The sequence below is a fragment of the Rana temporaria genome, chromosome 12 (assembly GCF_905171775.1).
Source record: "Rana temporaria chromosome 12, aRanTem1.1, whole genome shotgun sequence".
NCBI lineage: Eukaryota > Metazoa > Chordata > Amphibia > Anura > Ranidae > Rana > Rana temporaria.
Genome location: NC_053500.1, coordinates 134,167,327 through 134,194,828, shown reverse-complemented (window position 1 = coordinate 134,194,828; position 27,502 = coordinate 134,167,327). Strand labels below are relative to the sequence as shown.

Genomic DNA, 27,502 nt, shown 5'->3' with positions numbered 1-27,502 from the left:
GGAATTTAGAGGGAAAAAAATACCTGTTTTTTTTGACAGTTCAGCCCCCTCCTCCTTTCCCATTTGCAAACGCAGTGTGCTTCGCACATGTGCAGTAGGGTTTCCCTTATCCAAGATGGCTGAGGCACCACCGATAGCCAATTGAGAAATCGGCTCGGGTGAGGACACCGCTGGACCCCTGGACAGGTAAATGCCCTAATATTTAAAATCAGCAGCAACAGGAATTGTAGCTGCTGACTTTACATTTTTTCTGAAGGAGCCTGGAGCTTCTCTTTTAATTCAATTAATATGTAATTATTCTGGGAGATACAAACCTGCACTCATCACCCCTTGGACTCCCGTCTCTTGAATACATCGATCCACATCACTAAGGTACTGTATATTCCCGTTGGCAAAAACAGGAATACTGACGGCATTCCTATATCAAAAGGAAACAGGAATTGTTAATTATCCACATTATTATCAATAAAAAAAAAAAAAAAAAAAAATGCAGCAGTCACTACAATGCACTAAAAAGTGGAAGTTGCCTGTTCTGATACTAAATGCTGAACTCCAGCTATACCTTCAGACTTTTAACCACTTCAATACCGGACACTTTCCCTCCTTCATGCCCAGAACGTTTTTCAGCTTTCAGCGCTGTCGCACTTTGAATGGCAATTGCGCGGTTATACAAACATTGTGCCATTGTAACATTTAAATGTACAGAATATAACGGAGTACTAAGATTTGTAGGTAAAGTTGATCCGGGGTAAATCAGATTGCCTCTCGGGGGATCAGGAAGGAATTTTTTTCCCCTGCTGTAGCAAATTGGATAATGCTCTGCTGGGTTTGTTGCCTTCCTTTGGATCAACTGTGGGTATGGAGTTGGGTGTATGGGATTGTACTGTGTTTTTTTATTTTATTTGTTTTTTTTATTTTTTTATTTTTTGTGGTTGGACTGGATGGACTTGTGTTTTTTTTCAACCTGACTAACTATGTAACTACAGTAGGTGAACCCGATTTTGTGTCAATCTCGCTCTCTTTCTCAGCGTGATTGAGCACCTACGAGCCCCATCGCGGGAGCCAGCGCCGAGCTGGCTTGCCGCGATGGAGACAGAGCCGTCATAGAAGCGACGGGAGATCCGACTTGGATTCCCGCCAATTCTACACGTGTGCGGCGTTTGTTATGAATCCTGAAGGGGAAGTCCCCGCCGGATTTTAAATAAAAATCCGGCATGGGTCCCCCCTCAGGAGCATACCGGGCCCTTAGGTCTGTTATGGGTTGTAAGGAGAGCCCCCCTACGCCGGAAAAAACGGCGTAGGGGGTCCCCCTACAATCCATACCAGACCCGTATCCAAAGCACGCTACCCAGCCAGCCAGGAAGGGAGTGGGGACGAGCGAGCGCCCCCCCCCCCTCCTGAGCCGTACCAGGCTGCATGCCCTCAAAATGGGGGGGTTGGGTGCTCTGGGGCAGGGGGGCGCACTGCGGCCCCCCCACCTCAGAGCACCCTGTCCCCATGTTGATGAGGACAGGGCCCCTTCCCGACAACCCTGGCCGTTGGTTGTCGGGGTATGCGGGCGGGAGGCTTATCGGAATCTGGGAGCCCCCTTTAATAAGGGGGCCCCCAGATACCGGCCCCCCACCCTAAGTGAATGAGTATGGGGTACATCGTACCCCTACCCATTCACCTGCAAGAAAAGTGGTAAAAACACAAATAAACCACACAGTGTATTAAAATATTTTATTTTTCTGCTCCGGAGGCCGCCCCCTGTCTTCTTTATTAGCTCTTTTACCAGGGGGGGCTTCTTCTTTGACGTCTTCGGGTGGGTGGGGGCCGCCGTCTGGTTCTCTTCCACCGCCGGGGTAGGTATCACATGGGTAGGTACAGAGCATGATGGGACTGTGAGGCCTATATAGGTCCGATGCAAGGCGCGCATCCGTCATTTCAGCGAGGAGGACCGGCGAGTCAACATCGGGAGAAGGAGAGAAGTGAAGAACATGACGTCACAGCACGGAAGAAGAACGCATCACAGCACGGAAGGAGAAGACGTACAGCACGGAAGAAGACACCGGACAGCGAGACGAAGAACCGGGGTGCGCCGAGTCAACAACGGAGAGCGGCGAAGACAGAAGGAGAACCCCGGAGAGTTGAGAAGACCCGTCGGGATAGCAGAAGAAGAAGAGCCCCGCCGAAGACGCCGGAGGAAACCCGCCGGGGGGGTGGGGGCTTTTTTAAAAGCCACCCCCCCCGGCGGTGGAAGAGAACCAGACGGCGGCCCCCACCCACCCGAAGACGTCAAAGAAGAAGCCCCCCCTGGTAAAAGAGCTAATAAAGAAGACAGGGGGCGGCCTCCGGAGCAGAAAAATAAAATATTTTAATACACTGTGTGGTTTATTTGTGTTTTTACCACTTTTCTTGCAGGTGAATGGGTAGGGGTACGATGTACCCCATACTCATTCACTTAGGGTGGGGGGCCGGTATCTGGGGGCCCCCTTATTAAAGGGGGCTCCCAGATTCCGATAAGCCTCCCGCCCGCATACCCCGACAACCAACGGCCAGGGTTGTCGGGAAGGGGCCCTGTCCTCATCAACATGGGGACAGGGTGCTCTGAGGTGGGGGGGCCGCAGTGCGCCCCCCTGCCCCAGAGCACCCAACCCCCCCATGTTGAGGGCATGCAGCCTGGTACGGCTCAGGAGGGGGGGGGGCGCTCGCTCGTCCCCACTCCCTTCCTGGCTGGCCGGGTAGCGTGCTTTGGATACAGGTCTGGTATGGATTGTAGGGGGACCCCTACGCCGTTTTTTTCGGCGTAGAGGGGGCTCTCCTTACAACCCATAACAGACCTAAGGGCCCGGTATGCTCCTGAGGGGGGGACCCATGCCGGATTTTTATTTAAAATCCGGCGGGGACTTCCCCCTCAGGATTCATAACAAACGCCGCACACGTGTAGAATTGGCGGGAATCCAAGTCGGATCTCCCGTCGCTTCTATGACGCGCTGTCACTATTCCAGTGAGTGTGAGATGTCGGCGAGATCTTGGCACCCTGTCGCCGAGTATCAGCGCGACGCTGTCGTGCTGAAAGCACAATATCACAAACACCTACTGTATGTACCCAGACAAGATTTTTAACAATCCCCCCCCCCCCCTCCACAAATTAGCTTTCTTTTGGTGGCATTTGATCACCACTAGAGAGCGATAGATATGGATAAAAATTTCACTTGAATTTTGTGGATTTTGCAAGAAATTCAATAAATCACTTGAAGTGCTGCAGATTTTATCCCTTTACAAAACCTGCAGGTACAACAAAAACACACCTGTTGATCTGCCAGAAATCCAAACTGCTAGCTTCCGGTCTGAGATGACAACACAATGGGGGAGATTTACTAAAACTGGAGAGCGCAAAATCTGGTGCAGCTCTGCATTAAAACCAATCAGCTTCTAACTTCAGCTCAATTAAGCTTTGACAATAAAATCTGAAAGCCAAATTGGTTTCTATGCAGAGCTGCACCAGATTTTGAACTCTTCATATTTACTAAATCAACCCCATTGCCTCTGCTGCACTGAATTCAACAGTGCCGTTATCTCTGCCCAGTTCTGAACAGTAAAACACGTCATTCCCTGCACGGAAACTTGTTCTACAATCAAAAGGAGAACCTCGGCCTGGCTGACACCAAAGACTGGGACTTTCAGTAAAGGCAAACAATATTTTTGCATATTCTGTACCAGCCCTGAGCCCCAATAATTCCAATAAATCTTACGATATTCTCACCTCACAGCTTTAATATGCTCCCAGGATGCAACGCCTGTTAGGGGACCCTTCTGCTCCTTAGTACGACCATGAACAGTCAGCAGCTGTAACCAGAAGGATCTTGTTATAAGTTGACATAACAACTGCACATGAAACTTTTATTGCTGCAACCAACCCACCCATGATAAACCCACCTACCCATGATAAACCCACCTGGCACCCAGCTTTCTCCAGTAACTTGGCGTAGGTCACAGTTTTCTCAATCTCTGGAAAAACACGGATCTTGCAAGTGATGGGCACCGACAATTTCTGATGTGCCAGCTCAACTGCGAAGCATAAATTCACAATAAGTGGATGCGAAAAAGTTAGAACATATTCCTACAAATAAAAGGGGACTTTACTGAGGGTACTTACTCATCTTCTCCAGAAGAACCCATTCATCTTGCAAAAAGGCTCCATAGTGACCTGGAAAATGAAAGATTGTAACAAATAAATAATAATAAAAAATATTATATAATATATATATATATATATAAACCTCGGATTGCGAGTAATGCGGTTATCGAGCGTTTCGCAAGGCGGGCACTGTATTATTAAAAATCCTGACTCGGTTTGTGAGTGTTGTCTCACAAAATTCAAGCCACAGTGGTGTGCAGTACCACGTTTGGCCTGAGGTGAGGGGGCGTGGGAGCCGAACGGAGAAAATCGGCGCAGTTCAGAAATGCTTGGAAAGACGCCGTTCCCGAGCCTTTCCGAGGTAAGCCAAGCTGTCCTCTGGCCTTTCCATGTGTTCCCGAGGCTCTCCGGCGCCCCCCCCCACCTCTGGCCGCATGCGGTCTTGCATGCCATTGAAGTCAATGTGGAAAGTCATTTTGGTAGATTCACGTAGCTGCGCGCCTAGTTACGGCGGCGCAGCGCATTGTATTTACGCTACGCCGACGCAACTTACAGGAGCAAGTGCAGTATTCACAAAGCACTTGCTCCGTAAGTTGTGGCGGCGTAGCGTAAATGGGGCCGGCGTAAGCCCGCGTAATTCAAATGTGGCAGGGGGGGCGTGTTTTATGCTAATGTGTGATGACCTGACGTGATTGACGTGTTTTACGAACGGCGCATGCGCCGTCCGTGTACATATCCCAGAGTGCATTGCTCTCAAGTACGCCGCAACGACGTATTGGTTTCGATGTGAACGTAAATTACGTCCAGCCCTATTCGCGAACGACTTACGCAAATGACGTAAAAAAATCAAATTTCGAAGCGGGAACGACGTCCATACTTAACATTGGCTGCGCCTCCTAATAGCAGGAGCAACTTTACGCCGAAAAAGCCTTAACGCAAACGACGTAAAAAACTACCGCCGGGCGCACGTACGTTTGTGAATCGGCGTAACTAGGCAATTTGCATACTCTACGGGAGCGCCACCTAGTGGCCAGCGTCAGAGTGCACCCTAAGATACGACGGCGTAAGACTTATCCCAGTCGTATCTTAGGCTAATGTCGGCGTATCTTGCTTTCTGAATACAGAAAGAAGATACGCCGGCGCAGATTTGAATTTACACGGCGTATCTATAGATACGCCGGCGTAAATTCTCTCTGAATCTACCCCAATGAAGTCAGTGCTTTGTATTACGAGCATTCTCCTGGACCAGATTATGCTTGTAATCTGAGGTTCTACTGTGTGTGTGTGTGTGTGTGTGTGTGTGTGTGTGTGTGTGTGTGTGTGTGTGTGTGTGTGTGTGTGTGTGTGTGTGTGTGTGTGTGTGTGTGTGTGTGTGTGTGTGTGTGTGTGTGTGTGTGTGTGTGTGTGTGTGTGTGTGTGTGTGTGTGTGTATATATATATATCTCAGAGAGGTATATAAAGAATTTGAAGAAAGCGGGACTGCTGTGCCATCAGTCACCGGAGAGTTATCAACATAAGCTGCATTTTCAATGTGGAATTTCAGAGACTCTCTACTGTAGAGATGGAGGAGACTCTGGAGGCCGGCACTGGAGTTTCTAGCCACAGAGTGGGCTGAAAACTTTCAGCCAATAATATCGTCTTCTTTTCAAGAAGATATAGATGAGGAGAACCACACACTTCTAACTGCAACCACTTAGTCCGCCTTTTGGACCGTGCTTCAGGTTACACCCATATTTAGGATCTTGGTGCAGCCCCGTTTACATGAATGGGAGGTTATCGGTGGCGGTGCTGATCATTTTTGCCACGGCCATGAAGCAAAAGCCGAGGGCTTTCACACTGGAGCGGTGCGCTGGCAGGGCGTCACAAAAAGTCCTGCCAGCAGTTTCTTTGGAGCGTATTGAAATCAATGGGCATCACCGCTGTAGCGGCTCATTGCAGGCAGTTTTAAGCCTTTCTTGGCCGCTAGCTGGCGTTAAAAGCACCCCGCTAGCGGACAAAATGTGCCGCAAATCGACAGCGTTTTACCGATATTCTACTGCTATGGGCGGCATCAGTGTGAAAGGGGTCTAACCCCAGTATTTAATGTCAAAATGACAACATGTAGTTACTGTGGTCAGTCGGCAAGTGGATTAAAAAAATAAAAAAGGAAGGAAATGGGGGTGACGCACTTACCTCTCTTCGCAATCATCTGCGGGCAACCGAGGTTCAGATCAACTGCATCACAACAGTCCTGAGCCAGGAGGGCGGCCTGGATAAACACTTCCGGATCATTTGCACAGAACTAAAAAATAAAAAATAATGAGCATGTCAGTGACAATCACAGAATGGAACAGATTGTGTAGAGCAAGGGTCTCAAACTGGTGGCCCTCCAGCTGTTGTAAAACGACAAGTCCCATCTTGTCTCTGCCTGTGGGAGTCATGCTGGTAACTGTCATTCTTGCAATGCTTCATTGGACTTGTAGTTTTGCAACAGCTGGAGGGCCGCCAGTTTGAGACGCCTGGTGTAGAGGAAGGAAGTGTTCTGTATTATTACTGGGAACAGACAATGACAGCTCCTGATGTCCCTGTCCTGGAAGGTGTAGAGGAAGACATCCAGAACCAAAAGTCAAATACATACACAAAATATATGTAAGTATATATATATATATATATATATATATATATATATATATATATATATATATATATATATATATATACACACACACACACACACACATACACATACATACACACACATACAGACACACACACACACACACACACACACAGGTAGATACACTGACTTATCACAGGTATACATAGGAACCCCCCCCCCCCTCCCTTCGTATTATCATATACAGTATCTCACAAGTAAGTACACCCCTCACATTTTTGTAAATATTTTCTTCTATCTTTTCATGTGACGACACTGAAGAAATGACAATTGGCTACAATGTTGTGTAGTGAGTGCACAGCTTGTATAACAGTGTACATTTGCTGTCCCCTCAAAATAACTCAACACACAGCCATTACCATATATACCCGAATATAAGCCAATAATTAAACTAACTAATTTTACCACAAAAAAAAACAACTGGGAAAACGTATTGACTTGAGTATAAGCCTAGGGCAGTAATGGCGAACCTTGGCACCCCAGATGTTTTGGAACTACATTTCCCATGATGCTCAACTATACTGCAGAATGCATGAGCATCATGGGAAATGTAGTTCCAAAACATCTGGGGTGCCAAGGTTCTCCATTACTGGCCTAGGGTGTCCATCTGCATGCCTCACTGTGCCATGACTAGACTTACATTTTACATGGGAGTCTATGAAAAAAGTGCCCGGCTTTGAAAAAAAAAAAATCGGTTCTCCCTGGCCATAGGTCCCCCAGACAGCAAACTTGTAGAGGAGAACTGGGGCTACATGTGTGCCAAGTTTGGGGTCCAAGGGACCTACGGTCGGCTGGTACCGGGTCCCCAAAGTTACCGGAGAAATTACCGTTTAACATGGGAGTCTATGGAAGGGGTGCACGACTTTTAAAAATCGGTGCTCCCCGGACAAAAAAAACTTTGCAAACTTGTAGAGGAAGAGTGGGGCTATATATATGCTAAGTTTGGGGTCCAGGGGACCTACGGCCGGCACCAGGTCCCCAAAGTCCAGGAGATCAGGCACATAAAGGTGACTCGAGTGTAAGCCGAGGGTGGCATTTTCAGCACAAAAATAAAAATAAAAAAAAAACGGCTTATACGGTAATGTCTAAACCGCTGGCAACACCTAAGTGAAAATGTCCAAATTGGGCCCAATTAGCCATTTTCCCTCCCCAATATCATGTGACTCGTTAGTGTTACAAGGTCTCGGGTGTGAATGGGGAGCAGGTGTGTTAAATTTGATAATATCGCTCTCAGGCCTTGTACACACGACCGAAGATGTCCGCTGAAACTGGTCCGCGGACATGTCCGACCGTGTGTAGGGCCTAGCGGACATTTTTCCGGCCGAGCGGACTGGTTTCCAGCGGACAAAAGTTTCTTAGCATGCTAAGATACTTGTCCGCTGGAAAGCTGTCCGTCGGACATGTCCGATGGTTAGTACGACTCATCGGATATGTCCGCTGGTTATGACGTATAACCAGCGGCCCGAAATCCTGCGCATGCGTCGAATTGATTCGACGCATGCGTGGAAGCATTGAACTTCCGCGTCAGAGAACATCGGTGTTGTATACGTCTGATGGTGTCCGCGGACCATTTTCATCGGACATGTCTGTCCGTGTGTACAAGGCCTCACTCTCTCATAATGGTCACTGGAGGTTCAACATGGCACCTCATGGCAAAGAACTCTCTGAGGATCTGACAGAAATAATTATTAGTCTACAGAAAGATGGCCTAGGCCTGTAATGGCGAACCTTGACACCCCAGATGTTTTGGAACTACATTTCCCATGATGCTCCACTACACTGCAGAGTGCATGAGCATCATGGGAAATGTAGTTCCAAAACATCTGGGGTGCCAAGGTTCTCCATCAGTGGCCAAGGCTATAAGAAGATTGCCAAGACCCTGAAACTGAGCTGCAGCCCGGGAGCCAAGACCATACAGCGGTATAACAGAACGGGTTCCCCTCAGAACAGGCCTCGCCATGGTCCACCAAAGAAGCCGTGTGCACGTGCTCAGCGTCATATCCAGAGGTTGTCTTTGGGAAATAGACGTATGAGTGCTGCCAGCATTGCTGCAAAGGTTGAAGGGGTGGGGTGGTCAGCCTGTCAGTGCTCAGACCATACGCCGCACACTGCATCAAATTGGTCTGCATGGCTGTCGTCCCAGAAGGAAGCCTCTTCTAAAGATGATGCACAAGAAAACCCTCAAACAGTTTCCAGAAGACAAGCAGACTAAGGACATTACTGGAACCATGTCCTGTGGTCTGATGAGACCAAGATAAACGTATTTGGTTCAGGTGGTGACAAGCGTGTGTGGCGGCAACCAGGTGAGAAGAAGCTGAGGGTAAAGGTGATGGACTGGCCAAGCATGTCTCCAGACCTAAACCCTATTGAGCATCTGTGGGACATCCTCAAATGGAAGGTGGAGGAGCGCAAGGTCTCCAACATCCACCAGCTCTGTGATGTCATCATGGAGGAGGGGCAGAGGACTCCAGTGGGAACCTGTGAAGCTCTGGTGACCTCCATGCCCAAGAAGGTGAAGGCAGTGCTGGAAAATAATGGCGACCACGCAAAATATTGACACTTTGGGCCCAGTTTGGACATTTTCACTTAGGGGTGTACTCACTTTTTTTGCCCATGGTTTAGACACTAATGGCGGTGTTGAGTTATTTACACGGTTGGGGTGTTTTCTGGAAGCACAAAAAAATGTGAATAGCGGGCGCAACGCTATGCGTTCACTCAGCTGTGTGTTAGCAAAAGAAATTCGCTTTGCCAACACTGACCCCGCCTCTCAGCCAATCGGGTGTACCGAGTCTGTGTTACCTAAGGTGTACCGAGTCTGTGTTACCTATCACCCGATTGGCTGAAAGGACCAGCGATGTGATTGGATGCCTATCAGGCGTCCAATCATAGGAGAGGACGGGCGGAGGGGGAAGAAAAGAAGATATCGAAGAAGAAATGGAGGACACCATTAGCCGCCGTCACCCGCTGCCCACCCGAGACAAGGTAAGGGCGGGGCAGACAGGGGGGCACAGTGGGTGCGTTTGATGGGCACAGTGAGACTGCAATTGACATGTTTTTTTCCCTGAATTTTTTACTTTGTTTGCGTCCCCCCCCCCAAAGTTTTGAGCAACAGCCGCCACTGCAGGGAACCCCACATATACATATATATATATATATATATACACACACACACATATACACAGGGATCCCCCTCCCCCGACTACTGTATACATACACAGGGAATCCCTCCCCTATTATAATCAAGTAGATACAGGTAATGCCTTCCCCAATAGAATATACGGGGCCCTCCGCCCCATAAATATACAAGACCCCCCAATACTCTCTATATACACACATAGCACACACAAGGGGTGGGTATACCGCCCACGCGGTACGGCACGCCCCCTAGGGGCTCCTCTCTCTCACCTGGACGATAAGGGGCCGGTCCTCGGGGCTCAGCTCGCTGTACAGGTTCTCCTTGCGATAATTGGGGTCCCGGACGAAGACCTGGGCGTGTAACATGGGGGTGTAGCAGAGCTGGGCCCCGTGTCTGCGGCTCAGCATCCTCCAGGCCAGCTCACTCTGGTCCACCATTGGGGCCAGCACGTAGCGCGCCCCCTGCAGGCTCTCCCGCCAGAAGTCCTGGCCCTGCCGCTTGGCCATGGTGACGGGGGAAAGCGGCGGCCCGGCTCGTCTCCCACTCCTTCATGCCCGGCCGAAACCAGCTAGCGCGGCACCGTGCAGTCCCACGACAGAGGCACTTCCGGCTCCCAGAGTCCCCACTTCCGGGTCGGTCCATCACCGGCGGTGCATACTCAAAGATGTCCCCCCGGCAACATGAGCGCGATATTCAGTTCCGGCCTGAGGCAATAGCGTTTTGTCTTCTCACTTTAGTGATGTCCCACGACAGAGGCACTTCCGGCTCCCAAAGTCCCCCACTTCCGGGTCGGTCCATCACCGGCGGTGCATACTCAAAGATGTCCCCCCGGCAACATGAGCGAGATATTCAGTTCCGGCCTGAGGCAATGGCGTTTTGTGTTCTCACTTTAGTGATGCCGCTGGTTTGGAGGGACTTTCCTGGTTGTAGAACCAAATCCCTCTGTCCCTTTAATGGTCTGAAGTATACACCTCAATAATAAATATTTAATTTTATTTCTGAATGCATTACATTCAAGTAAAACTGTACGCAACACTTTTTTTTTAAATGTTGGAAAGAGTAAGGGAGGGTTATAACTAGGGTTGCCACTTTATCCCTTTAGGCTGCATTCACACCTCCGCGACAAGATATGCCGCGTACGCTGCGTATTTTGCCGCCAATTTTTCAACTTTTTTTTTTTTTTTACAAAGCCTTCCCATTGCTTTGTATGGCCGAACGCCAATGCCGCCTGAAAAAAAGGGTCCGGGACTTTTTTTCAGGCGACAGGCGTAAGGCGGCTATGAGATGTGAACCATCTCCATAGACAGCAATGGGAATTCTCCCCTCCAGCGGCACGAACGTCCGGCATCGGGCGTTTTGTCGCGGAGGTGTGAATGGGCTCTAAAACCCAAACAACTTTGAATTGCACAGCTAATTAAATGCAGATAAGGCACCAAGTGAGTTTAATTACCACCTTAATCAGCCACAGAACCTGTCTAATTAATATGTGTTCGTGTTTGAAGGGATGAGGTGGCAACCCTAGTTATAACCCCTGTAAGGTTTAACGTTGCCATCTGTGTCCCATTGCGGAGATTTCCAATCACTTCCTGTCTAATAACCAAAACAGGAAGTGAGAGGAAATCCCTGCAAACTAAGGAACAAAGGGAATTCCTTGGGGGCCCCCCCCCCCCCCCCAGGTCATGTGTCCCCATTGGAAGGTTTCCCCTATATTACTTTTTTGGGGACAACCCAAAATGTGGGACTTTCTTTTGCTTTCAATGATAATGGTAAACAGGAGAAGTAGAGAGGATAAATCTCCCTAGCGGGGACACAGGCAGCAATAAAAGCTGACAGGGGTTCTAATCCCTCTCCACTCTGTCCAAAACTAAAACAAGTTTTAGATATACTTCAACCGCTTAGCGACCGCCCGACTAGGGTGGCCACGTGTCCCCGGATTGCCCGGGACAGTCCCGCATTTTGCAGGTCTGTCCCGGGTACCTTCATTTCAGTGTCCCGGAATGAAACTGACACAGCCGCCCCCCAGGGCCAATCTGATGCCCCCAAAAAGTGCTGCCACATCACTGCTTTACTCACTGACAATACTTGTCCTGGCCGGGAATGCCTGGAGGAGCACAATCCCCGCCCCCTGCTTGTGATTGGAAAAATCATAAATCCCGCCTCTTGTGTCCAATCACTGTGCTGTGATTCGTTACAGCACAAGCTGATTTTTGGGAAGGGGGGGTGTCCCTGAATGGTAGTTTGGAAATGTGGTCACCCTACGCCCCACATACATATACTGCAGCAGTACCTAGTTCATAATCTAACACTTCTGGGTATGGGGCGCGAGCGTGCCACCATTGAGCCACTCAATGCCATGGGACACAGCAGGAGCCAATCAGCATCCACCAGGACCCACCAATCATTCGGGAGACAGGCAGAACGGTAAACAATGCAGATCGCCATTCTGTTAGTAGGGAAGACAGATCTCTGTCTTCTTACAGTCCAAGCACCCCCCCCCCCCACACACACACACACCGTTGGCAAGCACCCCCTAGGGACACATTTAACCCTTGGATCGCCCCCTGATGTTACCCCTTCACAACCAGTACAGTGACAGTGCATATTTTTTAGCACCAATCATTGTATTAGTGTCACTGGTTCCCCATAAGTGTCAGTTAGGTGTCCGATTCGTCTGCCGCAATATTGCAGTCCTGCTATAAGTCGCTGTTTGCACTGGTATCTGATTGGTGGAACACATATGGCCCGGAACTGTTTGTCTACACTTTCCAGCCTCAGAAGCAGTCTCGTTGGGAAGACTTGATAAAACATCCCTGAGCTCCATGAGACCGCTGCAATACCTGTCTTGTATGGTTTCTCGTCGAGAAAACTGCCTGGAATCTCGATGAGAAAAATGGAGAACCTGCTCTCTATTTTCTCGTCATGAAACCCGAGCGTCTGTATACTTACCTGCTTCCATGGAAACCCGCGCATGCTCAATGGTGACATTGTATGGTGACAGTGGGGCAGTGGATGGTGACCGTAGGGCAGTGGATGGTGACATTGTATGGTGACAGTGGGCAGTGGATGGTGACAGTAGGGCAGTGGATGGTGACATTGGATGGTGACAGTGGTGCAGTGGATGGTGACAGTGGGGCAGTGGATGGTGACATTGTATGGTGGCAGTGGATGGTGACATTGTATGGTGACAGTGGGCAGTGGATGGTGACAGTAGGGCAGTGGATGGTGACATTGGATGGTGACAGTGGTGCAGTGGATGGTGACAGTGGGGCAGAGGATGGTGACATTGTATGGTGGCAGTGGATGGTGACATTGTATGGTGACCGTAGGGCAGTGGATGGTGACATTGTATGGTGACAGTGGGGCAGTGGATGGTGACATTGTATGGTGACAGTGGGCAGTGGATGGTCACAGTAGGGCAGTGGATGGTGACATTGGATGGTGACAGTGGCGCAGTGGATGGTGACAGTGGGGCAGTGGATGGTGACAGTAGGGCAGTGGATGGTGACATTGTATGGTGACAGTGGCGCATTGGATGGTGACAGTGGGGCAGTGTATGATAACAGTGAGGCAGTGGATGGTGACAGTGGCGCAGTGGATGGATGACATTGTATGGTGACAGTGGGGCAGTGGATGGTGCAGTGGATGGTGACATTGTATGGTGACAGTGGGCAGTGGATGGTGACAGCAGGGCAGTGGATGGTGACATTGGATGGTGACAGTGGCGCAGTGGATGGTGACAGTGGGGCAGTGGATGGTGACAGTAGGGCAGTGGATGGTGACATTGTATGGTGACAGTGGCGCAGTGGATGGTGACAGTGGGGCAGTGTATGATAACAGTGAGGCAGTGGATGGTGACAGTGGGGCAGTGGATGGTGACATTGTATGGTGACAGTGGTGCAGTGGATGGTGACATTGTATGGTGACAGTGGGCAGTGGATGGTGACAGTAGGGCAGTGGATGGTGACATTGGATGGTGACAGTGGCGCAGTGGATGGTGACATTGTATGGTGGCAGTGGATGGTGACATTGTATGGTGGCAGTGGGGCAGTGGATGGTGACCGTAGGGCAGTGGATGGTGACATTGTATGGTGACAGTGGGCAGTGGATGGTGACATTGGATGGTGACAGTAGGGCAGTGGATGGTGACATTGGATGGTGACAGTGGCGCAGTGGATGGTGACATTGTATGGTGACAGTGGGGCAGTGGATGGTGACATTGTATGGTGACAGTGGGCAGTGGATGGTGACAGTAGGGCAGTGGATGGTGACATTGGATGGTGACAGTGGCGCAGTGGATGGTGACAGTGGGGCAGTGGATGGTGACATTGGATGGTGACAGTGGGCAGTGGATGGTGACAGTGGGCAGTGGATGGTGACAGTGGGCAGTGGATGGTGACATTGGATGGTGACAGTGGCGCAGTGGATGGTGACAGTGGGGCAGTGGATGGTGACAGTAGGGCAGTGGATGGTGACATTGTATGGTGACAGTGGCGCAGTGGATGGTGACAGTGGGGCAGTGTATGATAACAGTGAGGCAGTGGATGGTGACAGTGGCGCAGTGGATGGATGACATTGTATGGTGACAGTGGTGCAGTGGATGGTGATATTGTATGGTGGCAGTGGATGGTGACATGGTGACATGGTGACACCAGATTTTGCACTCTCCAGTTTTAGTAAATCATCTCCTTTGTGTGCCTTAAAATTAACATTAGTGTATTTTTTACTGACATTTTTTTTTAAATCATTGCAACTAATATTGTCACAAAAATTGGAACTATCGCTATTTTATTCTCTAGGGCAGTGATGGCAAACCTTGGCACCCAGATGTTTTGGAACTACATTTCCCATGATGCTCAACTACACTGCAGAGTGCATGAGCATCATGGGAAATGTAGTTCCAAAACATCTGTGGTGCCAAGGTTCTCTATCACTGCTCTGGGGTGTCCGATTTCCGAAAATATAATGTTTGGGGGTTTCAACTAATCTTCAGGCCTAAAAAAAATTGATGGCCGCCAAAGGGCAGTGAAGCAATTCCCTGAGAAATGTGCTTAGATGAGGATGGGATTTGAACCCATGCGTGCAGAGCACAATGGATCGCCCGTGGACAGTCCACCGCCTTAACCACTCGGCCACCTCATCAAATTCACACCCCTGATGACGTCATTACATCATTTAATTTAGCATTGGGTTAATAAGACATTAGCATGGCCTAGCTTTATAGCCTCAGCACCTCACTGCATCCTATGAAACAAAACAAAAAAATCAAACCACTGCACAATCTTCCCTTTCCCTATCCATAGGTTGTTAAAATGCAGCTTCTCAGTTACAAATTCATCCTGCTGTAGTTAAGGCCGCCTCTAACATGAAATCCTCACCCATTGAACAATAAAAAAATGTAGGGAATGGCCATTCAGTTGCCTTTTTGTGTGTTTTTATTTTGGGTGGGTTGTTGCTCTGGAACATGGGTGCTCCACCTGTGGCCCTCCAGCTGTTGTGGAACTACAAGTCCCATCATGCCTCTGCCTTTGGGAGTCATGCTTGTAACTGGTAAGCTTCATGGGACTTGTAGTTCCGCAACAGCTAGAAGGCCACCGGTTGAGCACCCATGCGTCTGAAGAGTAAATCCTGCATTGCAGTCTTGGGCCCAAAGAGGAAGCTCTAAATGCACAATTTATGAAAAAGCCCAAACACTTTTTTTTTGGTTAATGCTCTTTAGGCGTTAAAGTAATTGTTAAGGTCCATGCAACCTGTAGGAAATTGGACAATCAGGCTGTATGGAGGGCCATACAACCTGTAGGAGATTGTACAATCAGGTTGCATGGAGGGCCATGCAACCTATAGGAGTTTGTGTAACCTGTAGGAGATTTGTACAATCAGGTTGCTTGGAGGGCCATGCAACCTGTAGTTAATTGTACAATAAGGTGGGATGGAGGGCCATACAGCCTGTAGGAGATTGTACAATCAGGTTGCATGGAGGGCCATGCAACCTATAGGAGTTTGTGTAACCTGTAAGAGATTGTACCAACAGGCAGGCCCGTCGATACAGGACAGGCAAAACAAACAATTGCTTGGGGCCCCGAGCTGGCCTGGGGCCCCCAACTTCCCCTTCCCAGGCTGTAGCATGGCCAAGCTCCTCTTCCTTCCTGTCAGTCCAGCCAGGTACCACGCATGGTACAGAAGATTCAGTTTCCTGTTCCCGGCCGGACTGACAGGAAGTGCACACTGAGTGCTCACTTCCTTTCAGTCCAGCCGGGAACACAGGAAACTGAATCTCCTGTACCGCGCGGTACCCAGCCCAGCCCGGGGAATATCTGATAGGGGACTGCGGACCCATAATGATAGAACCACGGACTGACAGGAGGAAGAGGAGCTTGGCCACGCTACAGCGGCAGCCTACAGGGAAAAAGGGGAGGTGAGAATAGAAAAACATAAGGACTGGGGGGAAGAACATGGGTGTAAAAAATGTGTGTAGCGTTAAAGTAGGCTTTGCCTGCGGGGAGATGCTTGAGGGCCCCCATTTTGCTTGGGGTCCCCAAATTCCTTCAAACGGCCCTGCCAACAGGTTGCATGTGTTGCTTCCCACACTTTACAGTCGAGACAGCACACAGACGGGACAGCAGAGAAGAGCTGTACAGTGGACTGACTACAATCTCTTTTTAGCCCTTTGCACAGTAAACTGCCTTAAAGATGACCCTCCTCCTTTCTCAGCACGGACTTGGGACCGGCCACGGCGGAGTTAACTCTAATAGGCCCTCTTCTTTTATGCTTGAGCCACTATTTTGCAGCTTAAAGCTTTGGTAGCTCAGCCAACACGTTCAGCAGGCTGATGTTGCTACAAGGCTGGATAGGCCCTATTCTTATTTTATGCTTGCAGTAGCAAATGTTTTTTTACAGGGCTGGCTTGCTTGGCCCAGCACTCAATCCTCTTTTCACAGCACGGGCATGGGACCGGCCATGGCAGAGTTAAAACAATTGGGACCGGCTTCAGATAGCCAATGTACATATTGCCATTTTGGATTTTCAAAACTTCACTTCATGTATACCACTGTATAATGCAACACAAATGTTTTTTTTTTCCCTGTATGTCCTTGTACCATGCCCTTTGACTAAATAAAAAACTTGTAAAAAAACAAAACAAAAATAACAAGTGGAATTTGGGTGAGCCAAGATGGTTTTCAATTTGGAATAGCTTGGCATCTTATTTGGAATTTCCCATTGAAATGCATGGCTGTCATGGTGCCGTGTTTGGTGCCATATTTTATGATTTATATCACTTGGTTCAGGCCAAATTGAACTTTAATAGAAGGATGCCCAATGAGAATAAAACAAGTGGCATTTGAGTGAGCCAAGATAGTTTTAATATAGGAATAGCTTGGCTTCTTATTCGGAATTTCCCATTGAAATGTATGGCTGTCAGAGTGCCATATTTTAGGATTTAGATCACTTGGTTCGGGCCAAATTGAACTTTCCTACATAGTAGGATGCCCAATGAGTATAGAACAATTGGAATTTGGGTGAGCCAAGATGGTTTTCATATAGGAATATCTTGGCTTCTTATTCTGAATTTTTTGATGGGCATACATGCACCATTTATAAATTCCGAAGCATGGGGGCATCCTCCCGCAAAAAAATTATGCCGCGTACACACGGTCAGACTTTTCCACGGGCAAGCCTCCATCGGAATTTCAACCGTATGTACGCGGCATTAGGAGCAAAAATCGCCCCTCCGCCCCTGCTGCCCCCATGCTTCGGCATATATGCTCTTTTTTTTTAACTGTGGTGGTGAAATTACTGCCCTTGATCTGACCTTCGCGGTGATACCTCACTTGCATGGTGCAATTACTGTTTACATATGACACCAGACTGACGCTTGTGTTTGCCTTTGCATGAGAGCAGGGGGGGGACAGGGGTGTTTTTTTTTTATTATTATTTATTTTGCTTTTTTTTAAACTGTTCCTTCCATTTTATTTATTTTTTTATCATTTTTATTGTTATCTCAGGGAATGTAAATATCCCCTATAATAGCAATAGGTAGTGACAGGTACTCTTTTTTTGAAAAAATTGGGGTCTATTAGACCCTAGATCTCTCCTCTGCCCTCAAAGCATCTGACCACATCAAGATCGGTGTGATAAAATGTTTTCCCAATTTCCCAATGGCGCTGTTTATATCCGGGGGGGGGGGGGGGACATTCCCTCCCACTGCTTGTAAAAGCAGTCTAGAGGCTAATTAGCCTCTAGGATTGCTTTTACATGAAAGCCGACCGCAGGCTGAAAAGAATGATACCAAGATGATACCTAAACCCGCAGGCATCATTCTGGTATAACCATTCAAAGTTCAGCAACATACCAGTACGTTGCTGGTCCTTGTTGGACATATATTGTAATCTTTTTTTTTTCATGCAGCCTGTTGGCTGAACAAAAAAGAGATTGATGGGTGGGTATGCCCACCATTAGAATACCTCCCTTCATCCACCCACTTCTAATGATGGGCATACATGCACCATTTATATATGCCGAAGCATGGGGGCATCATCCCCGCAAAAAAAGTTATGCCACGTACACACGGTCTGACTTTTCCACGGGCAAGCCTTCGTCGGAATTTCGACCGTATGTACGCGGCATTAGGAGCACAAATCGCTCCTCCGCCCCTGCTGCTCCCATGCTTCGGCATATATGCTCTTTTTTTTTAAACTGTGGTGGTGAAATCACCTCCTACAGTGTTGGAGTCACGGCTTTATGTATCGTGGGAGCAAACGCTGTTGCTGTCAAGATAAATAAATCCGCACTGCAACTGAATGGCGTACCTGCTAAGCAAATGATGGTTAACATTAAAACAAAGTAACATTACAGAATAACAGTAAGACCTTATCGTACCATACCTGCAAAGCAAATACAAAAAAAAAAACAGTAAAAAAAAAAAAAAAATTTAACGCAACCTGTGCCTAAAATATATATATGCCGAAGCATGGGGGCATCCTCCCGCAAAAAAATTATGCCGCGTACACACGGTCAGACTTTTCCACGGGCAAGCCTCCGTCGGAATCTCGACCATATGTTCGCGGCATTAGGAGCAAAAATCGCTCCTCCACCCCTGCTGCCCCCATGCTTCGGCATATATGCTGTTTTTTTTTTAACTGTGGTGGTGAAATTACTGCCCTTGGTCTGACCTTTGCAGTGATACCTCACATGCATGGTGCAATTACTGTTTACATATGACGCCAGACCGACACTTGCGTTTGCCTTTGTGTGAGAGAGGGGGGGGGGGGACAGGGGTGCTTTTTTTTTTATTATTTATTTTGCTTTTATATTTTATTTTTAAACTGTTCCTTCCATTTTTTTTTTTTAATCATTTTTATTGTTATCTCAGGGAATGTAAATATCCCCTATAATAGCAATAGGTAGTGACAGGTACTATTTTTTGAAAAAAATTGGGGTCTATTAGACCCTAGATCTCTGCTCTGCCCTCAAAGCATCTGACCACACCAAGATCGGTGTGATAAAATGTTTCCCCAATTTCCCAATGGCACTGTTTATATCCGGGGGGGGTGGCGACATTCCCTCCCACTGCTTGTAAAAGCAGTCTAGAGGCTAAATAGCCGCTAGGATTGATTGTACATGAAACCCGACCGCTGGCTGAAAAGAATGATACCAAGATGATACCTAAACCCGCAGGCATCATTCTGGTATAACCATTCAAAGTCCAGCAACATACCAGTACGTTGCTGGTCCTTGTTGGATATATGTTGTAATCTTTTTTTTTTCATGCAGCCTGTTGGCTGAACGAAAAAGAGATTGATCGGTGGGTATGCCCACCATTAGAATACCTCCCTTCATCCACCCACTTCTAATGATGGGCATATATGCACCATTTATATATGCCGAAGCATGGGGGCATCCTCCCGCAAAAAAAGTTATGCCACGTACACACGGTCAGATTTTTCCACGGGCAAGCCTCCATCGGAATTTCGACCGTATGTACGCGGCATTAGGAGCAAAAATCGCTCCTCCGCCCCTGCTGCCCCCATGCTTCGGCATATATGCTCTTTTTTTTTAAACTGTGGTGGTGAAATTACTACCCTTGATCTGACCTTCATGGTGATACCTCACATGCATGGTCCAATTACTGTTTACATATGACACCAGACTGACGTTTGCGTTTGCCTTTGCATGAGAGCAGGGGGGGACAGGGTGTTTTTTTTTTGTTTGTTTTTTTATTATTTATTTTTCTTTTGTCCTCTGTCACCCAGTCCCCTGCTGTCACCCAGTCCTCTGTCACCCAGCCTGCTGTCACCCAGTCCTCTGTCACCCAGTCCTCTGTCACCCAGTCCCCTGTCACCCAGTCCTCTGTCACCCAGTCCCCTGTCACCCAGCCCTCTGTCACCCAGCCCCTCTGTCACCCAGTCCTCTGTCACCCAGCCTGCTGTCACCCAGTCCTCTGTCACCCAGTCCTCTGTCACCCAGTCCCCTGTCACCCAGCCCTCTGTCACCCAGCCCTCTGTCACCCAGCCCTCTGTCACCCAGCCCTCTGTCACCCAGCCCCTCTGTCACCCAGCCCCTCTGTCACCCAGTCCCCTGTCACCCAGTCCCCTGTCACCCAGTCCCCTGTCACCCAGTCCCCTGTCACCCAGTCCTCTGCAGACACCCCCCCCACCCTCCTCCATCAGTACAGACCCCCCCCCCAGTGAAGACCCCCCTGCATCAGCAAACTTGTCCCCAGAGACTGCGTCCTTGTCCACTGACACTGTTCACTACCCCCCACCACCACCAAAAAAATGAAAAAACACTTTAAAAAACAAACTAAATTTTTACATTTTTAAATTGTACTATTTTTGCCCCCTGATATAGTTACATAGTTAGTCAGGTTAAAAAAAAGACACAAGTCCATCCAGTCCAACCACAAAAAAGTAAACAAACAAAATAAAAAACACAGTACACTCCCATACCCCCAACTCCATACCCACAGTTGATCCAGAGGAAGGCAAAAAACCCCAGCAGAGCATGATCCAATTTGCTACAGCAGGGGAAAAAATTCCTTCCTGATCCCCCGAGAGGCAATCGGATTTACCCTGGATCAACTTTACCTACACATCTTAGTTCTCAGTTATATTATAATAATCAGGCATCTCAATAGTCCAGAGGCCATTTTCTCCTGGAGGTGTGTTGTCATGCTCAACTCCTGCAACACTGCTTAGAGAGGACAATGCATTTGGCCAGTGGGCTTGAAGCCTCCTTATGAAGTTAAGAACTGGAGATGCTTCCTCAGTGCCAAATGATGAGGTGTTTTCATCTGTTTCAGGTATGGTAATACGAACAGATGGCTCATCATCTGTGGTGTCATAGGAATCGCTATCTGTTGCAGGAGGAGTAGTGACTCTCTCCTGTGAACAAGTCCGGACATTTCCGGAGACTGCTTCCTCGTCCCCGGAGACTGCTTCCTCGTCCCCGCAGACTGCTTCCTCGTCCCCGGGGCCTGCTTCCTCGTCCCCGGAGACTGCTTCCTCGTCCCCGGAGACTGCTTCCTCGTCCTCGGAGACTGCTTCCTCGTCCTCGGAGACTGCTTCCTCGTCCTCGGGGCCTGCTTCCTCGTCCCCGGAGACTGCTTCCTCGTCCCCGGAGACTGCTTCCTCGTCCCCGGAGACTGCTTCCTCGTCCCCGGAGACTGCTTCCTCGTCCCCGGAGACTGCTTCCTCGTCCCCGGAGACTGCTTCCTCGTCCCCGGAGACTGCTTCCTCTGCCCCGGAGACTGCTTCCTCGTCCCCGGAGACTGCTTCCTCTGCCCCGGAGACTGCTTCCTCGTCCCCAGAGACTGCTTCCTCGGCCCCGGAGACTGCTTCCTCGTCCCCAGAGACTGCTTCCTCGGCCCCGGAGACTGCTTCCTCGTCTCCGGAGACTACTTCCTCGGCCCCGGAGACTGCTTCCTCGTCCTCGGAGACTGCTTCCTCGTCCCCGGAGACTGCTTCCTCGTCCCCGGGGCCTGCTTCCTCGTCCCCGGAGACTGCTTCCTCGTTCCCGGAGACTGCTTCCTCGTCCATGGAGACTATCGAAGAGCCTGTTGGTTCTTGCCCTGGACCTGTCTCTCCATCCACTTTTATGTGGGTGCGCCATTTTCTGTAAAGAGCAAAGAGAAATTACATAAAGCACTGTTTGTAGAATAAACCGAGAGCTCAACAAATTATACTACTTCTGGCTGGGAAGACACTCTTGAAAAGAATTAAAGTGCTAACGGTACTTACCTTCGCACCATGTATACGACAGTGGCCAGGATGAAAATGACGAATACGCATCCTCCTGCAATTAAATTAATGTAAAGCAGTGGCATTTTCTTCTGCTTGGTGGTCCTTTGTTCTTCTTCTTCTTCTTCTTCTTTGTCGTCATTCTTATAGGGGAAATCTGTAAGGAACACAGAGAAGACTGGTTAGAAGGTGAAAAGACTAGATATCCTACCAGTAACACACTTCCTGTCCTAGTGTGACAACGCTCACTAATAATAGAGTACCCATGGGGTATTAGCGTTGTCACCCTAGGAAGGACTTCAGAATACCCTGCCCTCGCTTATCTTCTAGAACAGGGGGTCTCCAAATTTTCTAAACAATGGGTCCGGTTACTATCCTTCAGACTTGGGGGGGGGGCAGACTGTGGCCATTAGGAGTAGGAAATGTCTATTTTTGGTGTCAGTGAGAGGAATTGTGCCCCTTTGTTGGGGTCACTGGGAGGATGTGTGCCCCATCATTGGTATCATTGGGAGAAATCGTGCCCACATCATTGGTGTCTATGTGGTGTCGTTGGGAGGAATTGTGCCCCATCATTAGTGTCATTGTGAGAAATAGTGCCCCCCATCATTGGTGTAATTGGGAGGAATTGTGCCCCATCATTGGGAGGAATCGTGCCCCCATCATTGGTGTCTATGTGGTGTCGTTGGGAGGAATTGTGCCCCATCATTAGTGGCATTGTGAGAAATAGTGCCCCCATCATTGGTGTCAGTGAGAGGGATTGTGCCCCATCATTGGGAAGAATCGTGCCCCCATCATTGGTGTCTATGTGATGTTGTTGGGAGGAATTGTGCCCCATCATTAGTGTCATTGTGAGAAATAGTGCCCCCATCATTGGTGTAATTGGGAGGGATTGTGCCCCATCATTGGTAGGAATAGTGCCCCATCATTGGTGTCATTGGGAGGGATTGTGCCCCAGCATTGGGAGGAATAGTGCCTGTGCTAAAAAAGATAATAATGTGGGGGGGGGGGGGGATTTGTGCTAGATGGGGAACTGAGAGGGAAAGGAAGTGAAATATAGGAGGGGGGATTTGTGCAGGAGGATTGGGGAGGGTCATTTTTGCTGGAAAGGGGGGACTTGGAGTTGGGGGGGGGTAGTTTGTGTTCGGAGGGGACACTTGAGGGGTAGAGGATTTGTGCCAGGAAGTGGGAATTCTTTTTTCTTGGGGGGGGAGTATGCAGAATGAGATGATTTGAGCTGGAGGGGATGTGGGAATTTGTGCTGGGAGGGGGGGGGGGGTAGTAGAGGGGTAGATTTGTATTGGAAGTGGGGAGGGGTTATGTTTAGGGGGTAAGCATGCAGATTTTCGTGGGGAGGGGAGGAAATGTTTGCTGACACATAATGCTTGTACATCTTGGGCGGGGGGGGGGGGGGGGTGCACAATTTGGCACGTTGGCCCTGGGCTCTAGGAGACCTTGTCCCGGCATTGTTATTGTATTTCTAATTCTTACATTTCCATAACTTACCTCTTTTCCGGAAGGTGTTCACTTGCATCATTGGAGTCGGTTCGTATTCCTGCCCAATCCCGTCAAGGCTGAGGTGTAGTTCATACTGCCCAGCGTCTTCCAGCCTGACCGGGTTTATCACCAGGGAGCAATTCCCCCCGTTCACAAGTCTATTGAACGCCCTGACCCTGGTGTCATAGCGTTCAGATACGGAGTGATTATAATGAATAAGAAGGGGCTGGTATAAGTTCTTCTCTGGGGTTGCCTTCCCCCACTCCATCCGAATGAGATAGCCTTGTGATGGGTCATCCAGGTGGAATCGGCAGGGGATGAGCATCCGCGATCCTACTAACACCGGCATGTAGAACGGCACCTCGGTGACCTTTGTGATTCTCACAGCTGGGGACAAAAAAAAAAAAAGAGAGAGAAAAACGTTATTTTTCAATCAAATCCTATAGAGCAATCACAAGTAACAGTAGAGAATAAAATTGGTTCCATTGCCTACAATAAGGTGCGACTTGTCATGCGATTTGGAACTGTCATATCGCGTGACAAGTCGCACTGGTGTGAACAGGTTGGGGGGGGGGGGCTAAGGCTACTTTCATGCTGAACCGTCTTTCTTTCGTTTTAGTAAAAAAGCACAAGAAAAATGCACGACCATTAAATCCTATGGAACTCTACACATTGATCAGTTGCGGGTGCGTTTTTCAAAGTCCTGATTGCTGTATTTTCTGTGCATGTTTGGTGCGGTAAAAAAAAAAAAATGCGCTAAAAACACAATTCCCCATTTAAATGAATGGAAAACGCATCATAAAGAGCATCAAAAATGCACCTCCTCCATTGAAATTAATGGAAATTGCATCAAAAATGCACCTCCCATTGAAATGAATGGAAAACGCGTCATAAAGTGCATCAAAAAGGCACCTCCCCCATTGAAATGAGTGGAAAACGCATCAAAAATGCACTTCCCGTTGAAATGAATGGAAAACGCGTAGAAAAGTGCATCAAAAAGGCACCTCCCCCATCGAAATGAGTGGAAAACGCATGAAAAATGCATCTCCCGTTGAAATGAATGGAAAACGCGTCGAAAAGTGCATCAAAAAGGCAACCCCCCCCATTGAAATTCTACTTCATATATTTCATGAAAATCATCTGACCTGTCGATGTGTCAATCAGCAGAACGCCGATCGCTAATAATACTAATAATAATCTCATTTTAATTTCCGTGTAAATTGTAAGTTGCAAAACAATGCAGAGCTCCAACGTCTCACGTCTTCTCTCCTCGAATACCAAGTAAGAGTGAGAGAGTCTCTAGGCCACGCCCCTTATATAGGCAAGATTCTGTGATGTCACAGCATGGTACAGTGGCTGGCTGGTCACGTGACCTGGCAGACCAAATTTACTGTGACTCCTGCGCCACAGAAAAAAACACTGTTCTATGATTCTATGATGATACTATTCTATGATTGATGTGCTACTTCTCATGTACAATATGAATTTACTGTAGGTAAACATGATCAGCGCCCCTCCCTCTCCCTGCTTAGGCATTCCCTATAGGAGCCCGCCCGTGTTTTTATTTCCGCCCTCAGTATCAGTCAATGCCCTCCTTTTCTTTCACACGGCTTTATTTCCGCCCTCCCTATCAGATCCTCCCCTCCTCTGTTTTCTGAGTTTCCTATAGGGCGCCACACTCGGCTACTCCCGCCCTTCCAAAAAAAAGAGAACGCCCTCCCCTTCTCCTTTCCTATAGGGCGCCACATTCGGCTACTCCCTCCCCTTCTGCTTTCCTATAGGGCGCCACACTCGGCTACTCCCGCTCTTCCAATAAAAGAGAACGCCCTCCCCTTCTCCTTTCCTATAGGGCGCCACACTCGGCTACTCCCTCCCCTTCTGTTTTCCTATAGTGCGCCACACTCGGCTACTCCCTCCCCTTCTGTTTTCCTATAGGGCACCACACTCGGCTACTCCCTCCCCTTCTGTTTTCCTATAGGGCACCACACTCGGCTACTCCCTCCCCTTCTGTTTTCCTATAGTGCGCCACACTCGGCTACTCCCTCCCCTTCTGTTTTCCTATAGTGCGCCACACTCGGCTACTCCCTCCCCTTCTGTTTTCCTATAGGGCACCACACTCGGCTACTCCCTCCCCTTCTGTTTTCCTATAGTGCGCCACACTCGGCTACTCCCTCCCCTTCTGTTTTCCTATAGGGCACCACACTCGGCTACTCCCTCCCCTTCTGTTTTCCTATAGGGCACCACACTCGGCTACTCCCTCCCCTTCTGTTTTCCTATAGGGCACCACACTCGGCTACTCCCTCCCCTTCTCCTTTCCTATAGGGCACCACACTCGGCTACTCCCTCCCCTTCTGTTTTCCTATAGTGCGCCACACTCGGCTACTCCCTCCCCTTCTGTTTTCCTATAGGGCACCACACTCGGCTACTCCCTCCCCTTCTGTTTTCCTATAGGGCACCACACTCGGCTACTCCCTCCCCTTCTGTTTTCCTATAGTGCGCCACACTCGGCTACTCCCTCCCCTTCTGTTTTCCTATAGTGCGCCACACTCGGCTACTCCCTCCCCTTCTGTTTTCCTATAGTGCGCCACACTCGGCTACTCCCTCCCCTTCTGTTTTCCTATAGTGCGCCACACTCGGCTACTCCCTCCCCTTCTGTTTTCCTATAGGGCACCACACTCGGCTACTCCCTCCCCTTCTGTTTTCCTATAGTGCGCCACACTCGGCTACTCCCTCCCCTTCTGTTTTCCTATAGTGCGCCACACTCGGCTACTCCCTCCCCTTCTGTTTTCCTATAGGGCACCACACTCGGCTACTCCCTCCCCTTCTGTTTTCCTATAGTGCGCCACACTCGGCTACTCCCTCCCCTTCTGCTTTCCTATAGGGCACCACACTCGGCTACTCCCTCCCCTTCTGTTTTCCTATAGGGCACCACACTCGGCTACTCCCTCCCCTTCTGCTTTCCTATAGGGCGCCACACTCGGCTACTCCCTCCCCTTCTGTTTTCCTATAGTGCGCCACACTCGGCTACTCCCTCCCCTTCTGCTTTCCTATAGGGCGCCACAATCGCTTTTCAGATAACCGTCCATTCCTATTAGTCCGCCCATTCTATCTGTCACAAAGCCTCCAATGGCAGCTCTCCTATAAATTCATCACACACTACATAGAGAACCATCATACACAGCGGAGGGCTGGCAGCCTTAAGCCTGGGGGGCAAGTTCAGGCAATTGGCCTATTGAACCGCCGAATCAGCTCACCATCCATGGCCCATCTGGTTTTTCAATGCAGCCTCACCAGTGCAGCCAACAATGCAGCATGATCACTGGGGCAGGTTACATGGGGTGTATGGGGGGGGGGGGCAGCTATGGGTGTCAGGGTCTCTCACTACAGTGATCTCAGCAGGTCCTTGCACACCATGGCCTCTTGGGGGGGGGGGGGGGTAATGCTCCTGGTCCTGGGGTCAAGTTGCAGCCAGCACCCAGCCCTGCGTCCCGACTCCCTGGCACACCCTGCTTCCAAGAATCCAGTCTCCGGGAGTTGTAGTTTTCCTCTGCGCTGCTCTGTTTTCCACCCACCGGGAGCTTGAGCGTGGACTACAACTTCCGGAATGCAACAGCTAGTGGTCAGTCGCCATTGCCATGCCCCCCCCACCCAACTTCCTAGACCAGAATAAAAAAGAAAATGGTATCGGGCAGCGGCTGCCGGCCATAAGTCAGGGTGGCCTGGGAGGCAATTGCCACCCTGCCCCCAGGCCCAGCCCTCCCCTGTATACTGTATAGGTTAAAATTGGAGTTGAAGGAGAAAAGTCTTTTAACTACTAGCCGACCAGCCACCGTCATTATATGGCGGCAGGTCGGCTCTCC

The 27,502-nt window shown here is 49.2% G+C and overlaps 1 protein-coding gene and 1 non-coding gene across 2 annotated transcripts in view; both read right to left on the bottom strand.

The window, feature by feature from the left end:
• Window positions 1–10,669, bottom strand: part of DUS1L (dihydrouridine synthase 1 like) — a 28,041-nt gene extending 17,372 nt beyond the window's left edge. The window contains exons 1-6 of the mRNA XM_040330787.1: window positions 10,185–10,669; window positions 6,296–6,404; window positions 4,142–4,192; window positions 3,941–4,053; window positions 3,749–3,831; window positions 315–418 (exon numbers count right to left, since the gene is read on the bottom strand). Coding sequence (XP_040186721.1) covers window positions 315–418; window positions 3,749–3,831; window positions 3,941–4,053; window positions 4,142–4,192; window positions 6,296–6,404; window positions 10,185–10,421 — 697 coding nt within the window. The 5' untranslated portion in view covers window positions 10,422–10,669. The remainder of the gene's footprint in view (window positions 1–314; window positions 419–3,748; window positions 3,832–3,940; window positions 4,054–4,141; window positions 4,193–6,295; window positions 6,405–10,184) is intronic.
• Window positions 10,670–14,965: 4,296 nt separating this feature from the next.
• On the bottom strand, window positions 14,966–15,054 carry TRNAD-GUC. Its single transcript is given in 2 exon segments — window positions 14,966–15,010; window positions 15,018–15,054. It is a non-coding gene; the product is annotated as a tRNA-Asp (tRNA).
• Between the last annotated feature and the right edge of the window lie 12,448 nt (window positions 15,055–27,502).